This window comes from Glycine max, chromosome 11 (assembly GCF_000004515.6).
Source record: "Glycine max cultivar Williams 82 chromosome 11, Glycine_max_v4.0, whole genome shotgun sequence".
NCBI classification, from domain to species: Eukaryota; Viridiplantae; Streptophyta; class Magnoliopsida; order Fabales; family Fabaceae; genus Glycine; species Glycine max.
The window spans coordinates 19,957,959-19,975,432 of record NC_038247.2 but is presented as its reverse complement, the minus strand read 5'-3'; the positions used below and the strand labels follow the sequence as shown (position 1 = coordinate 19,975,432).

The 17,474-nt window shown below is 31.3% G+C and overlaps 1 protein-coding gene across 1 annotated transcript; it reads right to left on the bottom strand.

Moving 5' to 3' along the window:
• Positions 1–14,354: 14,354 nt before the first annotated feature.
• LOC100784032 (transcription repressor OFP4) lies at positions 14,355–15,952 on the bottom strand. The gene has a single exon (XM_003539266.5). The coding sequence runs from the start codon at positions 15,838–15,840 to the stop codon at positions 14,683–14,685; it is 1,158 nt and encodes a 385-aa protein (XP_003539314.2). The 5' UTR covers positions 15,841–15,952; the 3' UTR covers positions 14,355–14,682.
• Positions 15,953–17,474: the final 1,522 nt, after the last annotated feature.

The window sequence follows — 17,474 nt, the reverse complement described above, 5'->3', positions numbered from 1 at the left end:
ATGTTTCTGGGTGGCGGGCCAAGTCGAACCATTCCATTTTGTCAACCCTAAATAGAATTTTTTAATGATATAACTGACTATAAAGTATTTATAAATTGTTATGAAAACATGCATAATGGAAGTTAGAGTAAGTCAATTTTTGAATGTAAAATGATAGACTCTCTGATGAGGAGCAGACGCTGTTATTGTTGGCCTCACTACCAAGGTTCTTCAAAGCTTTGGTTCAAACGTTACTTGTGGGAAGATCAACTTTGAAGTAGGATGAGGTGGTCGCCGCTTTTAGAGAAAATGAGAGAATGATGAGAACCGAAAATGTTGATGATGAACACCATGCACTAGTTGTGGTGGAGTCTAAGCGAGGGAGGAATCATTCAAGGTGATATGATGGGCCAAGAGGAAGATCAAAATTGCAATCGCATTCACAATGAGATATGAGTAACATGCAATGTTACTATTGTGGTGAGAATGATTATGTTCAAGCAAGGTGCAAACAAATGAAGGAGGACTAATTTAAGAGATATGAACAAAGATGATACCAACTCCCAAACTAATGTAGTAATAAGTGTTGAAGAGGAAGATGACTTATTTTTGGCAACAAACGATAAGGTTATTAAAACAAGATGAGTGATGGATTTTGTTGCCTCAAAGCACATTTGTAGAGATCGAGAGATGCTTGACACTTTGAAAACCGATGGAGAATTCGACAATTTCAAGTTAGGGAATGGTGGAAAAATAAAGGTTGAAGGCATAGGGAGCATGAGGATGAAGCTCTATGATGGTGCTATTCGAAGTTTCTCAAATGTGAAGTTTGTATCTTCTATTGTTGTTAAGAAAAAAGTATCTTTGTGTGAGAATGTTGTAATTTTGTTGAGAAGAGAGAAGATACACATGACAAGAGAGTGTGTGAGAAGAGAGATTGTGAAACAAAGTCACTTTATAGAGAGAAAAGTGTCTTTGTGTGAGAGTGTTATCATTTCTTGTAACTATTGAGTGGGTTACTCTGGTTTGTAGAGTGATATACAATTTAGGATGGATTATAATTTTGTAATCATTTTTGTGATAGTGAAATACTTTTGAGATGTTTCCATGGATGTATGCAAGAGGTGTCGAACCACGCTAAATTCTTGTGTTTGTTATTATTTTTCCTACGGTGTAATCTTTGTTATCTTCTCACGATCTTTTATGGGTGTGAGAGCTTTGGTTATCCAACGGGGATAATGCTGTTAATTATCCTTTTGTTTTGGTTTTTATTTAAATAATAACACCTATCTGGATTTAACAAATAAAAAAGATGTATCTTTTGTATGCTCTTCTAGGAAAAAAAGAGCAACATAGATAGAAACATTGCGTTACCGGGTTCCAATTCCGGTTGGCTTGGGGCATTTTTGGTGATTGATGCAAACCCGATTCCTGATGTTTAGTCTCCAATGTGCGTCAATTTTTTTTATAGATTTGCGTATGTAACAAAAAAAATCAACTCATCCCATTGCCACCACAATACTGTTCTGCTAAAAATTAAAATCACCATAACAATGTGCAAACAAAGAGAGAAGAAATAGAGAAAAAAAAAACATTAGTCACTAGAAAACTCCATGAAACAATGTAACACCCTATTTTTCGTAAAATAAATTAAAAAAGATTTTATTTAAAAATAAATAGAATTTTAGAAAAATAATGAGATTTTTGTAATTAAATAAATAAGGAGAAATAATTTTATTAATTAAAATAATTTTTTAAAGGTAAATAAAATAAATATGTGTTTTTAGAAAATAAAAAAATATTTTATTTATTCATTTGATAAAGAATAAAATAGGGTTCATTTTTATAAAATAATAAAATAAAAAAATAGAGTAAATAATAGGCTGAAAGTACCTTAGCTATAAATAGAGACATATTATGTCAATTTTTACATTTTATGATACATCTCTACATTCTCTCTTCCTCTCAAATTCGTGTTTCCTTTTTCCTCTCCCAAAACCCTTTCCTTTTTTGCATATATCCAAATTTTTCCTAGTAAAATTTTGCTTTCGGACTCAATAACCATTGGATCATCGTGAAATTTGGACACCACCTTCGCCACTCATTTTTGCATATTTCCACTATTGGGATTTATGAAATAATGTCTGGAGAGAGAGAAATGCCCCTCGCACAGACATAGTAAAATTGAGACTCTAATCTCATATCTTTTTCTTTAATGCTTAGAGACCCTAGCAGAGCAACCTAAAAAAAAGTTTGAGAAATCTTAAGAAATCACTAGAGACGCTGCTATTACTGTTGGACTACACACGTGAACCCACTTAGAGGTAAGAGATGAGTTATTCACAGTTGGGGAGTAGTGAGAACATGTGTAGGGATCCTTAGAGAAACAATTGAGATGGATTTTGGGGTGTTTCTGCAATTTTGATTATATCTTTACAACTATAACTGTGAATTATATATGTTTGACAGACCAATTGATGTCCCGATGCGAAATTGCTTTGAAATTGATATGTTCTTGTGTTGATTGTGAACCCAAGAAATTAGGGTCTTTTCTAATTAGCGTGAATTGATGAGATTAAGTAAGGAGAGATTTACCGTAAAAGGGTGTGAGATATTGATTTTGTATTTTCCCCTTTTCTTGCTTTCTTTGAGTTTTCTCTTAGTTTGAAATTAATATTATAATTGAAGTTGACTGAAGATTCCTAGTAGATTATGTGGTGTATTCTTAGATAATATATATGAATTCATGTACATTTATTTTTTACATTTATATATACATATGTCTGTGTGTGTGTGTGTGTCTTTTAAAAATATTTGAGATTAACTCGTGTTAATAATATCATATTATGCATGCTAGTTTAGAAAGATATTTTCAATGGCACCTTTAGTTACTATATAAATATTTACTTATGATAATTTTTTATATAATTGAGTCCAATAGATTTGCTTTCTACTTTTTATAAATTTGAATTGTTTTCTCATATGCCTTGTTTCATGTTAGTTACATGTATACAAATGTATGGTAAAGTGTTTATATAATTATTTGGAATTGGTGCATTGAAAGCTTACTTGAAATTTATGATCCAGTGTGATGTGTGCTAGTTTATATATATAGATTTAACTATATATTTATTTATATTAATATTTGATGTAAATAATTGGTGTTGTTATAGTATGATTCCGAAAATTATTCAAGTGTTGGAGTTTGAGAATATTATGGTTAGATTTGATGTACATGTGTATATTGTAACTTCTGAATATTGTTATGCATGTTATGTATAAATAAACATACGACATAATGGCATGTTGTTTTGGGATTATGAAATTGCGATTGAGTATAAGTGGCAAGTTAAGCATGTGTTAATATGTGGAATACACGTGAACATGTGATGGTGGACTGTGACATTGTGAGATGTTAAATTGTGGACATGGGATATGATTGTGAGTAAGTATGTGGTTAATACTTGATGTGACAATACTTGTGTTTTGAGTTGTGAATTATACAATAACTCAATTGGTGTTTACCTTGAGAAAAGTGTTTATGCGCAAGGTGTTAAAAGGAAAGTGTAGGGTTCAAAGTTAGGAACTTGAAGTATTAAATTGTAGCGCAATGTGTTAAACATGTTTGAAAACAAATGTGAGGTTGTGGGTATTGTATAATTCATGAGCAGTATCTGCGTGCAAAAGATATTTTAGGGGTTGGACTTGAATTAGGAAGGTGAGACCCTAATGGATTCTTCAGAGTCTAGGTCTTGGAGGGGGGGGAGGGGGGTAAATACACTCGATTTGAGTGCTCCTTTAAGCCTATATTAATCCCATATAGATCGAGTATTCTTGCAAAACAGAGTGACCCTGACTGGTCACCTTACGATTTTACTTAGTGAGAGTGACCTGACATATGCATTGTGTGGTGTGTCTTGTTTGTACTCCTAAGCGCTCTAGTGTTGTTTTTCATTGACATGGTACCATATTGCATATAGGCTCGAGTCTTCGTATAATTATTGCATAACACCGGTGAATTGTTTATTATGAAATTGATGAGTGTTGTTACGTCTTGAGTTGAGTGTGTGATTCATGTGAAATGTGATTGGTGATTGAAAAATGAATTTTAAATGATAAAGTGGTGAAGTGATGTAGATTATATTAAGCTGAGCTATGTTATAAATATTTCTATAATGTATTTTGCTTATGTCTTTGTTTATCTGTATTTTATTTAGAAATGTGATAACTTACTCCCTATGTGTTGTTTGTGTTTGGACCCTGTGATGATCTCGAACCTTGTGCTTGTGGGAGAAGATGACTTGGTGGATGACTTTAAAAAGCCTCGTGTTAGAGGACGCTATGACACAATGTTCTGATAGGATGTAACATTGGGGCATATGTTTCTATTTTAATTGCATGGTGTTTCAAACATGTTATTTTACTTTATTTTATTCCACTGCTTAACTTGAGTTCTTTTGTAAACTTGGACGACCTTGTTTTGAGCTGGATATGTTTTTAGTGAGTTTTATTTGGTAACAGTAAAACGAATATGATCCTTTTACCCACATGAATTTGTTTAAGTGATTTGAATAAAATTGATTTAATTAAATTCCAAATTTTTTTATGTGTTTTTTTAATTACATGTATGTTGGGGTAGAGGGTGTCACAAATAGTGCCATCAACCTATTTTTTGTCTCTCTCCCCTTTCTTTGTTTCCTATCACTGGTTCGCACCACCACTAGTGCAACCACCATGACAAGATTTGTGACTACCGCTGGAAGATCTTTCAATTTAAAAACTTAGTCCTCCTCGTCTACTCTCACTTCTCCAGTTATCGAAGCGGTGACAAAGAAGGTCATGGGTGAGGTGGTGGTGAAAGTTTTTGGCGGCGGTGGGTCAATGCAGAGGAGAAGAGTGCTGATGAAAGGTTTGCGATGGAAGGAATCTGAAAGTTACAAAGAAACTGACAAAAGAAAGAGAGAGAGAGTTTTGCCATAAAAAATTATCAATTAAAAAAACTATTATCCCATGTTTTGTGTGTATGGTACAACCACATGATCTTCACCCTTGACTATTTTATTGTTATATTCAAGGGTTTGAAAAAACTTGTCCACAATATCAAACCTAATAAACTTGTGCACGGTAGAACTGGCTTACATCATATACCCACTTAAGAAAGATTGTTGTAAACATTTTAAAAAACATGAGTTGTGTACAAACTCAAAATACCTCAAAAGCAGTATTATTAGTCTAATTTACTTTAGCAAACTTGAATTTCACTAGCAAAGATGAATGAGTTTCATTAAATAAAAAATAAACATGATTTTTCAGAAAAAGGTGAATCCTAAATTTACTTGAAAACCTGTCATTATTTAGCAGGAAAAATAATCTAACTAGAACATAAGGCATATACATGGTAATACCTCAAGTTGTATTTAGTCTCATTAGAGTTATACCTTTTGTTTCATAAAAAAAAAAACTTAAATACCTTTTTCGTTCCGGTAATTTTTTATTTATTTTTATTTTAGTTTTTATAAAATGTGTTTGTTTTGTTTTTTGTTCTTAAAGGATTTTAGATAATATTTTTTCACTGATCAATTTTTTTTTTACTATTCAAAGTACTCTCTAAAGTGCTTTAAGGATAAAAAAACAAAACAAAAACATTTTGTTAGGATTAAAACAAAGAAAAAAAATTTCAAGAATAAAAATGAAAAAAATACTAAATTACAAAAACAAAAAATATATTTAAATCTTAAAAAAGTCATATTTTTTGTTTTTTTGAAGCAACTCATTAAAGTCATAGTACTTAAGCCACCTACAATTGTAAGAAAATTTAAGTGTACTCAACGTGTATCGGTATTTGATACGTACTAGGTGCGAAAACCTTTATCAAGATGAAGTATTCATGGGTCAGAGGTATTGGACAAAAATAAATGCTTTTGTTGGAGAGGAATAAGTCGTCACACTTAATTAGTTGGACCAGCATTCACTATATATATTATTACTAGATTTTAGATAAAATAACAAGAGTTGTCGCAGCAGGGTTATAACTAGCAGGCTACCACTACCAGTATTAAGATTGATTATGCTTGTGGTTGGTTTTATTAGCTTCTTTCTCATTACCTATTGGCATGCTTTCCAATATGATAGCATATGCTATTTATGGTCAGTAATGAATAATTGAATATGATTATATGTGTTTGCAACGATTAATTTCGATTGATCAATTGGCACTCTTACACCCTATGTGGATAGGGGCTTATTAGGAAGAAAAATAGAGAAGAAATAATACATATGATGCATGATATAATGGGAAAGGAGAATTAAAAGAGGTTAATGATATGTGTAAAAAATAAAGTGTGAGAAAACATCATAATTGCAAATTTTTATTGTAGTTAATTTATTTTAGGTTTTGTGACACCCTCTACCCTCATAAATATAAATAAGTAATTAAATAAATCATACAAAATTTATTTAAAAGTTTATAAATACATAATAATAAAAGAAAAAAAAAACATGTAAAATTAATTAATAATTTTTTTAAAACACATTTAATTTAAATCAATTCAAAAGGATAAAAGGTTCACATCTACTTAGTGAAAACATAATAGAAATTTTTTTGAATAAAAGATAAAATTATCTCGGCTCAAAACAAGGCTATCCATTCTAAATAAATATAAAAAAAAAACTAAAATAGAAAAGTATAATGGAATTATATCATTCAGTAAATCATAACATGCAAAAATCATAATATGCGAAGTAAAATCCTATGCCCCAATGTCACACTTATCAGAGCATATCCCTATAACAGACTAAGTCTCTCCATCTCTAGCATGTGACTCATCATATGAAGACTCACCTGAAACAAAGTGGCAATCAGCCCAAACACAAACACACACCGGGAGTGAGTTATCACATTCGTATATAATAAAACATTAGAGCATGTGAAACATATAGTACTTAAAGCTGAATTTATATAAATAACATTACTTCACAACATCGCACACATTATTCACACCCATTCAAGTTCACACACTCCATAAAATAACATCAACCACAATTGTTAACTCGATGAAGTTCAAATACAAGCGTTATGCAACAATTATACTAAGACTCATGCCTATATGCAATGTGGTACCATGTCAGTGAAAAATAACACTGGGGCGCTTAGGAGTATATGACAAGACACACCGCACAATGGGTATACTAGCTAGGTCACTCTTACTAAGTAAAATTATAAGGTGACCCGTCCGGGTTACTCTGTTTTGCGAGAATGCCCCAACCACATGGGATCAACGTGGACTTAAAGGAGCACTCAAACCGAGTATCTTTATCCCCAATGCCTAAACTCCGAAGAATCCGTTTGGGTCTCACCTTCATGATTCAGGTTCAACCCGTAAAATAATTTTTTTTCTTTTGCACGCAGACACTGTTCATGAGTTATATAATACCCACGACCTCACTTTTTATTTCAAACATATTTAACAAATTGCGCTACAGTTTAACCCTTCAGGATCCTAACTAGGAATCCTACAATTTCTTTTAACACTGCGCATAAAAGTTCTCTCAAGATAAACACTGGTTGGGTTACTGTATAACTCATAACTCACAAAACAAGTAATATCACTACAAATATCAATCACACACTCATTCACAACCATATTTCATGTCTACAGTTTAACATTTCACACTTTAACTAATTACAAAATATACTTAACAATTAAATAATAATGTATCATAATAATAATAACATACAATATTTAACTTCAAGACTTATAAACAAATAAAATATATATAAATATATTATATTCAAATATATATATATATATATATATATATATATTAACGAAAACATACGTTGTTAACGTAAGTATATTAGAATATAAACTTATTAATCTATGTATATATAATATATATATTAACTTAAGCGTTAAGCTTATTATTATTTATACATACTAACAATAAGGTACATTAACTTGGTAAATTAAATTATCGGCGTAAATGTACATCAATATAAATATAATATAATAAAATATTAACAATGTTGTTAATGGCGGAAAGCCAAAAATTCACTATAAAAATATGGCGGATGACGTAACAGAAAATGACGGATGTCATGGCGAACAAAAAAAAAATACATATTTATAAAGTCACTGAAATTGAAAAAAACAATGGATTGCATTCAAATAAACTAAAAATGTTTCATGAGTTCATACAATAATCAATTATCTATACCAAATAAACTCATTAAAGAGTTCAAAATAAGAAAATGATAAAAAATAAAAGGGGTGTCAAATATCAAAAGGAAAAAAAAGCTGCAAACAAAAAAAGGGGTGTCAAACAGCAAAAACAAAATTGAAAAAAAAAAATAAAAGCTAAAGGGCACCACTTCACCCGCGATGCTGTTTGCCTTCATGAAGGTGTTGGTCACCATTCCAGGCTCGTGCTCGCGCCGCCGTTCCAGGCTTGTGCTCGCGTCGTCGTTCCTGTCGGTGGTTGCATCGCCGTTCGTGCCGACATTGGCTGCGTTCTACGTGCAGACTGCAGAGGGTGTCGCGACTGGGTGCGGCTGGGTGCAGTTGGGTGCGGGAGGGTCGCGGTATGGACGCTGGGTGCTGGGGAGGGTGCGGCTGGTTTGCTTTTGGTTGGAGAGCTGCGTTTTGATTAACAGGTGCATGGGAGGGGAGGGCTAAGCTTTTGAATGAATTACCGGGTAGGGTTGGGTCGGGTCAGCCCAACTCCTACCGCGGACAAAAAATAAAAAAAATCCGCCATTTTCTGCCTCGCCGCCATATCCTCCATGACTGCCATGGCTATGGCGGCCGCCATCTGCAACCCACCACGCCACAAGTATATATTAATATAAAATAATCACAATAATATCAAACATATCATTAAGTAAATAAAAATTATATATAACAATAAAAATATATACTCATTGATTTATATGAACTACATGTATACCTATATTCTAAACATATTTCAACTAAGTTACTAACATCAAGAAAATGACTAATTACGATATGAATACAGCGTTAGTTAATTTCTTTAAATGATTTTAGCCAATTCAATTATCCAACAATCCGTACACATATGAATTTCATGACAAGAAATCACCCATGTGAAATAAAATATAAAGCTTGTGAAATAAGAGTATCAATATATATGTACACATATACACTGCGGTGTGGAAAAAAATAAAAAAAAAATGAACAAGATTGAAAGGCCAACATATCTAGTATAAACAAAATCACCACCACACAATTTTTATGCTAATTATAAAGAATTCTAATTCCTAAGGTACACACCTAACAAAGGAACACATCAATTCTACAACAAACTCGTATCAGAACACCAATTAGTTCATCAAACACACTCAATCCGTAATTAAACATGAAAACATAATTAAACTTCATAAACACCCCAAAATAACCCAAAAATTGATCCTCTAGGGATCCCTACACATGTTCATTCTAATTCCCAAGCGTGAGTAACTCATCCCTTACGTCGATGTAGTCGCTCAAATATTCTCCGTTAGTAATTGTGGCGTCTCTGGTGCTCTCTAGAGCTCCTACTCTGGTTGTTCTGTTAGGGTTCTTGTACGTCAGAAAAGAAGAAAGGAACATAATGTATTTTTTAAAAGCTGCTCTAGGTTAACATTTGGCTGAAAATTTATGACCTAATTACTTTTACTTATTTATTTACTAATTTTATTTATCATAGGAGAACTTAAAAAAAAAAACATGACTGTTAGAGGTTTGGCTGCTAAGTGGGGATACTTGTGAAAAAAATAAAAATGGTGAGTATATATCATTTAATATAAATTAAGGAAATGCAAAGTTGTTATTTTTATTAATTATTTTCCATTTAAAATTCTTAATAAATATTTTAAAGGTATTTTTTTAACATTATTATTGTTTTTTATTTTTCATTTAATTTTTATTAAGATGTTTTGATGGATAGGTATTGAAAGTTATTATTTCTTACTTTATACTCTGTTTTTTAAAAAATATAAATGAAATAATAAATGTAATGAATAAAAAATATGATGTTTTTATAATGTTAATTAATACAAACATATCGAGAAAAATGAAAATAAAATATATTTTTATGTAAGTCAATTCACTTTATCTAAATTTGACTGACAGAGAATGAAACAAATCTTTCCATACTAAAATTTTATATATCCACATGATTTGAAAATTCTCTCTCTATATGTCTCTCTCTATCTGATTCTTGTTTTTTTTTTTTTTTTTTTTTTTTTACGAATTATCTGATTAATGTTTATCAAAAAAGATGAAAGACAAGTTTTTTAATGTGTAAACTATGTAGAGTTTTAACATGAGAGGATTTGTTTTTGAGAAGCGTACTTGAGACTACCAATGCTATAGACTAACTAATTACAAAAGGAGAAAAATAAGTAATCAATAAGATCTATAATATTTGATAGATACCGAAAAGAAATTCGTCTTTTATTATTAGTCAAGTAATATAAAAAGTTATAAAATTGACTTAGCAAGTGAAGTAAGAAAAGAGAGAGAAGATAAGTTGAGTTTGAATTCTTTTGAATAATATCATAAATGGAAAAAAAGAAGGAAAAAAGACTGTATTTCATCATTTTCATTGCTGATCCATTATGGGCTATATACAGGCAATGCACGAGTAGCGATGTAGAATACTATTTGGTCAAGTAGCAGGGCCAACCTGAGAAGTGAGGTAAGCAGGGATTGGGCTTTTCAAAGCCAACACCGCAAACCATATTTGCAACTTTATGGTGACATGCATTTTCTCCATAGCAATCCATTTGGATGTGATACAATTGGTAAACCTAGCTAAGCATCAAAACAATAAATTTCGCATCCTGAACATTTTTTTAATTTTTTATTTGTAAAAATTGGACACAGTACTACTAGAAGATTTACAACACTCACCCTCTATTTAACCAAATAAGTTATATCCTTTTGTACAACCTAGAAATTATGCCAATTACTAGAAAAACCCATCAATATTAAATCCGAAAATAACATGCAAGTTTGACCCCTTTGGTTTACTGCAATAATTTTACTTATGGTAAAACGAAATTTATAATAATGGACCCCATTTATGACTAGTGAATCCTTATCATGAATGGTGTGGAGTGATATGCATGACCGGTGTCTCGTTTAGCCTATAATAGTATATGTTCATCAGTTCATGTTAAACTAAAATTATGACTCAAATCCCGTGTCCATGAAGTTTAATAATTTTGGATTTAGCTAAGTGGAATTATATATACTATTTCACGGTCTGTGTGAGTAGGCTTGGAAGTGAACAAATTTTATATTTGAGAGGTTGGGGTTGAATGCAATTTTTTCTATGTTGACTAGTCATGAACCTGTCCCACAGGACTAAAAAATTAAGGTGGATTGAAGCTATCTAAAATCCAAACTTTCTGTGTCTACTGGATTTTCTGAAAGAAACATGACCTGAAACGATTTGGGTGTGTAAAGAGACTGATCAACTTTTACCATAAGAAAAAATAAATTTAAAGACACCGATGAACTGTGCAATTATGGATATGTTTTTTTCTACAGAACATAATGTCTAGTTGGCTAAGTGGACTTTCTTTTGCTCACACTCTAACGTGGTCCTCCCTTGCATTTTTTTGATTATTTATACTACCAGCCTGTTGTGATGATTTTGTGGTCCTCATGATGAGCTGAATTAAACTGTTGTTCCTTTTCTTCCTTTACTTGAACACTGGCCATTTGCATACTATAGTCTTTACGATAAACTCTAGCAATATCAACAGTTTTTTACGTGTTCCATTCCTCTCCATTGGCACTGATTTTGATGACAAGGCTTGTTAGTACAATGAATTTCAGGGGCATAAAAAATAGGGTACTAATTTTAACTAAAGCAGAATGTAACTACATTCAAACCAGAGACACACATGTAACTAATTAAGAGTGTTCATAGGATGAGTTGAGATTAATCTTTACTCAATTGGAGATTTCGACAGAATCATTTCTTAATTGAACTTAAACTTACCTAACCATAACTTGATAACATATGATGAAATAGAATCAAGTCAATTTGATGAGTTGATGCTGCTATGATATATGAATTTTAATATTGTATAAAATAAATCCTAAAATTAAAAGCTTATAATGATTCTATTCACATATACCAAAAGTCATAAAATTATATATATATATATATATATATAATATATATATATATATATATATATATATATATATAACTAAAACTAAGATATATTGGAATATGTTTCAAAAATAAATAATATAATATGAATATATTAACATGATGTGTGAAATATTATCAATTAAAGTCCATTTGGTTTGCAATAATCAATTTCTTATATCATAACACGTTTCAATGTAAAGTTTATGCCTAAGATTAGTTCAAGCACACATTTTAATCACATTCAAGAGTTAAAAAAACAATTCTATGAAAATTGAAAACAAAACACATATATACTAAGTCAAAAAAGTAGTATTAATAAATAATACATAATTGCTAAGAAAATATAGATTTTAAATTGATATATGAATTGAAACATTGAATATTAAGTTGAAATAACTCAATCTAACCAGTTGATTAATTTCTAAAATCCAAACCTCTTAAAATTAAATTAGTTAGATAGAATGATCTTAAACACATTGATCCCATTAATGGTGTCTATCTTAATTGGTTCAATATGACATGTAAATTACTGTAAATTTCTTTATATCTGTCTTTAGTTCATGCGAATAAAAAATCTGTACATAGATAATGTCCCAAATATACGTCAATATGACATCATATATTGAGTCCAAGTTAAATAAAACTATGAGTAACATGATTAAAAAGGTAAAGGCTAGTCTTCCCTGTGATTTGATGGTTTGGACTTTGGAGGATGATTTCAAACCTTCAGGTCCGGGGATCGAAAATTAAAAGTGTGTCTACTCTTTAAATAGAAAATAGAAGGGGGAAAAAAATCCTTACTGTCGGCATGCTTGGCTTATCTCTTAGAACATCATCCTTCAAGTGTCAATTTGGCATATGGATATCATTGGAGGGTCGGTGTTGAAAAACGGACACTTTAAGGGTCCAGAGGACAGTGCTTCACAAGTATTAATTTCAACTATTGTTAACATTTATACGTATTTTGCGATGATTTAATTTAAGTTTAGAAGATATAAGATTGACTTAGTGATTAAGAAAAAGTGAAAGGAGAAGAGAGAAGAATAAATCATGGATTCAAATTCTCTCGATTGACATTTCTAACAGAATTAACATTTGTTGAGGAAATAAAATAAAAAATAAAAAAGGTACTATGATGTAGTTATGTATTGGGCTTTTATGATAATGTAAGATTTTTTTATCGACAAAGTTATTATCCATCAATATGTGATGAAAGAATAGTAGATTTATATATAAAATGAAAATGTTGCAGAATCATCTTTAATTATTTACTGTTTCCAACCACAAAGAATGTCATTAACTTGTTAACTTCCTGCCTACATATTTATCATAGTATTCCCACCAGTTGTATATTTAAGTCTGGGCTCCAACCAAAAATGGTTGTCATTAATTAGACCATTTCAGTTTTCTAAAGATGGTACAAAAATTAATTAGCTACATATTTTGGAACTACTTATACTTGAATATATTTGTGGTAAATGCTCGACTTGAGGGAAATATGTTTACTAAAAGGTTGACTGGGAAAGAGTTATCAGTTAATCCTACCGGCTAGTGGTTCCAAACTACCAATCTAAATAATTGGCATAGTTTCTTTAGTAGGCCAAGAGCTAGCAATATATATTGTTAAAGTTTCACACCTTTGAGGATCATTTATAAGTAGCTACAAAAGAGACCAATATCATTCAAGATGTTTTCTATTTGTCGTGAACTGCTAACACTATTGCAAAATAGTCTAGTCCCTTCACACTGTCCAACGATTAGATTGACAATGTATCTGATGTTTTTTTACTGCAGTGTCTAGTGTCTATTATCCTGATTCATGACAATTGGCATGATTTTTTTTTTATTTGTTGGAATAAAGATAAGTATTAGGGAATTTATAACATTATTGAGAGAGAGAAAGAAATAGTAATTAGAATAGAAATATGTTTCTTTGCTTGTTATTTTTTTTTATTGCTGTAGGAATACTTGGTCATATTAATTTTATCAAAGTAAATTCTACTATTTATATTACAACTGTTTTTTCTTTTGCATTTTTGGAGCCTGCTTGGTTGCAACTAGCCAACTAGGAATTTAAAAACACTTTAAAACACTGAATCGAATCAGCTGGTTTTGCACAACAGTGTTGAAACCTTCAATATAGATACAATCAAATCTTCAAAGGACATCTAATATACATTTGATACTGTAGGAACACAAATAACTAGAACAGAAAAATCCACCAAAGGAAATGGCAGGGACAAGAAAGTTTATTTATTTATTTTTTCTAGTACTTTGTTGCTCATCATGCCATATAGCTAGAGAATGGATAATAAACTGGAGCTTTTATGATGTTATCAATCACAATTCATCCATAAACTAGTTCTGAAATAAGTAAGCAGATAGCTTACTTTTGACCTCAAATTCCTTGTTGCTACTACATTTTTTAATTTGTCCAAGATTGATAGAGCATTAGAGTTCAGAACAGAAGTTGGTCAAGAGAGATGTTATTTACAAGAAGACTATACACATGCATTGGATAATCTAAAATATTTACATTCTGAGTTGAGCCATGTCATACCAAATTTGCTCAAATGCTTTGACAATAAGATCATGGTATTCCCTTGAATTCAGTGAGAGATAGCAGGCAAGCAAGTTCTCCAAATCTTTCGATGCGCGGATATTGTTCTCTACAATCATCTCCACCATTGACTCCCTGAAGTCTCTTTGTGGATCAAGTGAGGACTTAACAACTGCAAATCCCTTTGGAAATCCTGAATTCATTGAGGCCTTACATGCATTGGATGACACACTCCTCCTTGCATAGGCTTGAACCTTCTTGCTTGCAAGTTTTGGAGAATTGACTCTAAGTTTTATACCTGTAGAATTGGCAGAGGAAATTCTAGCTACTGGACTTGTTTTTCTCTCTCTCTTACTTCTTCTACTTTCCTCTTTGCTAATTTTGACAGATAGAGACTGATGAGACTTTAACTCATCAAATTTAGTTGATCTTCTCAACTCAGTGGCTTCAATGACCTTATCATCAAACTTCACTGGCTTTGTCAAAATTGGAGCAAGGCCTAATTGTGAAATTGTGTCGAAGCCATCAAGGCTATCAGAATTTCCAGTGAAGGGTTCATTTTTCATGTCAATGATGATGTCATTGGTGGAAGAGCTAACTCTACAGCTGCATTCAGAGGCTACCCCATTAAGCAGGTCAGGAATAGTGAACTTATCACACTCAGACTCAGATGAAACATATTCATCATTAAGGTTTGATTCAGAAGAAAAAGAACTCTCCAAGGAGGAGAGATAATAGTCTGGAGACTGCGGTTCATTTGGCTTAATCCAATTGTTTGTGGAATGACAACTAAAACTTTCCATGACTGGTGAAGACACAACTGTTGGAGAAGGCTTATAAATGGTTTTTCTCTTAGCCTTTCTCTTGGATGACCTTGGTGAATCAGTGAAAGTGTTATCTGAGTGTTTGGTGTAAAAAATAGGAGACTTGTATAACTTACCAGCTATGTTTGGTTCAATGGAGAAATAATGAGAGTATCTTGGCTGTGACCTTTGTGATGTTGTTGGTGAGGCTACTTTGTTCTTCATAACATGAGGAACATTTCTCTTCCTTGATTTGCTCATATCTTTGAGCTTATAAAACCATGCATTTGGCATCATATCTGACAGTCTAAACCTGTTATTTCCCATCAAGGATATGCCTCAAGCACAGCCTTCTCTCCTTTCTCAGTGTTTATTTTTTGTGATAGCCTCAGAATTGTTCAATTTTCATGAGAGCTGAAATAGAAGATGTAGAGAACCAGAAAACATGGTTTATAATAGAATAAAAAAACTAAATTAAAGTTGGTGGTCCACTTCGCAAGAAAAGTTCCAAAATGAAAGCAAGGGACCAGGTATGTCCACCAAATGACTTTTTCTCATCATTGTTCCAGCAAACATGCACAGATCTGTGGCTGTGTAGGTATGTAGATTACCACAGCATTTAGTTTAGTTTAGTTATTCTTTTTTTTTTTTATCATTCCATGCTCATCTAAGTCATCAATTCCTTGGTAATAAGTTGATAAAGTTGTGCCCTCAGGAAACTTTGCTAAACTTTATTCCTTGTTATGCAAAGGGGATGCCGAAAGAATATTTATAATAAGCTTAAATTTTGCATAGAAATTAAAAAAAAAAGAAAAAGAAAAACAGCTCATTATTATATTGTCTAAGAATCCATTAGAATTAACCATCAATCTAACAGCTCATTGTCTAATGGATTTGACTCCTTAAAGTGAAGGAAGGAGAACATTTCAGAGAATAAAGTGCAATATTAACCATTAATTGGAAAATAAGTGATTGAAATTGTAACATTCTATATGTATTTAATTTTAGCACAAGTCTTTGACCATTGATAAATCAATAATAATTTGTAATGCTTTATCCTTTAAAGTGTATTCTTTTGCTTTAAAGGAGTCAAATCTTTATTTGTTTACACGAATATTATTGTCACTGCATATATCTATGGATTGTCGGATTAAATTTGAATCTAAAATTATAATAATAACGATCTCGTTATTCAGTAATCTAAGGATACTGGTTAAAAAATTAGAAGAAATTTTTTTTGATGTGTGAATTATAAGAGAATGTAAAAAAATAATGAAAAATACAATTTTACACCTCATAATAAAAAACTTTCTCCTCTTAATTCTTTTATTAGTCATCTTAGAATACTTGTTAGCATTTATCTAACAATAAAAGTGTTCTTGTAACAGAATCTAATTCTACAAACTATTAGTGTCATCGGCTGATTGTCGTCACCATAGATTTTATCACCTAAGTTAAGTAGCATTAATGTGGTAAACTAGTATATAATGCTAAAAAGTTGCATGCAAAAAGCTTATATGGATCATAGGCGTCTTCATTGTGGTTGTGGGACTACCTTGGAGGTTGAAGCCACAAAGACACCATAAAAGGATATTTACTAAGCAATATGATTACCATCCATCACTGCTTATCATTTTTTTATCTTAATTGCAATTTTGAACCTTTATTATCTGTATTCTACATCATTTTATGAATTTTGTCCTCTCATTTTTTTGAATTTAAACCTCTATTATTTTAATTATGTAATTTATATTCATCCATTAATTTCACATTTAATAATTAACCATTGGCTTGACATTCTATTGTACTGGCATATTAACACATTCATGTTGATACCACACTACACAATACTATCACTCTTTGGTTAAATATTATATATCAAGTTAATAAATTGATCAATATTATCAATTAAAATAATAAATATGAAATTTGTGGGAAAAAAATAAAAGAGGAATTTAGCT

Coding starts and splice junctions, on each gene's coding strand:
- LOC100784032 (XM_003539266.5), bottom strand. CDS start 15,840: ATGGGAAATAACAGGTTTAGACTGTCAGATATGATGCCAAATGCATGG.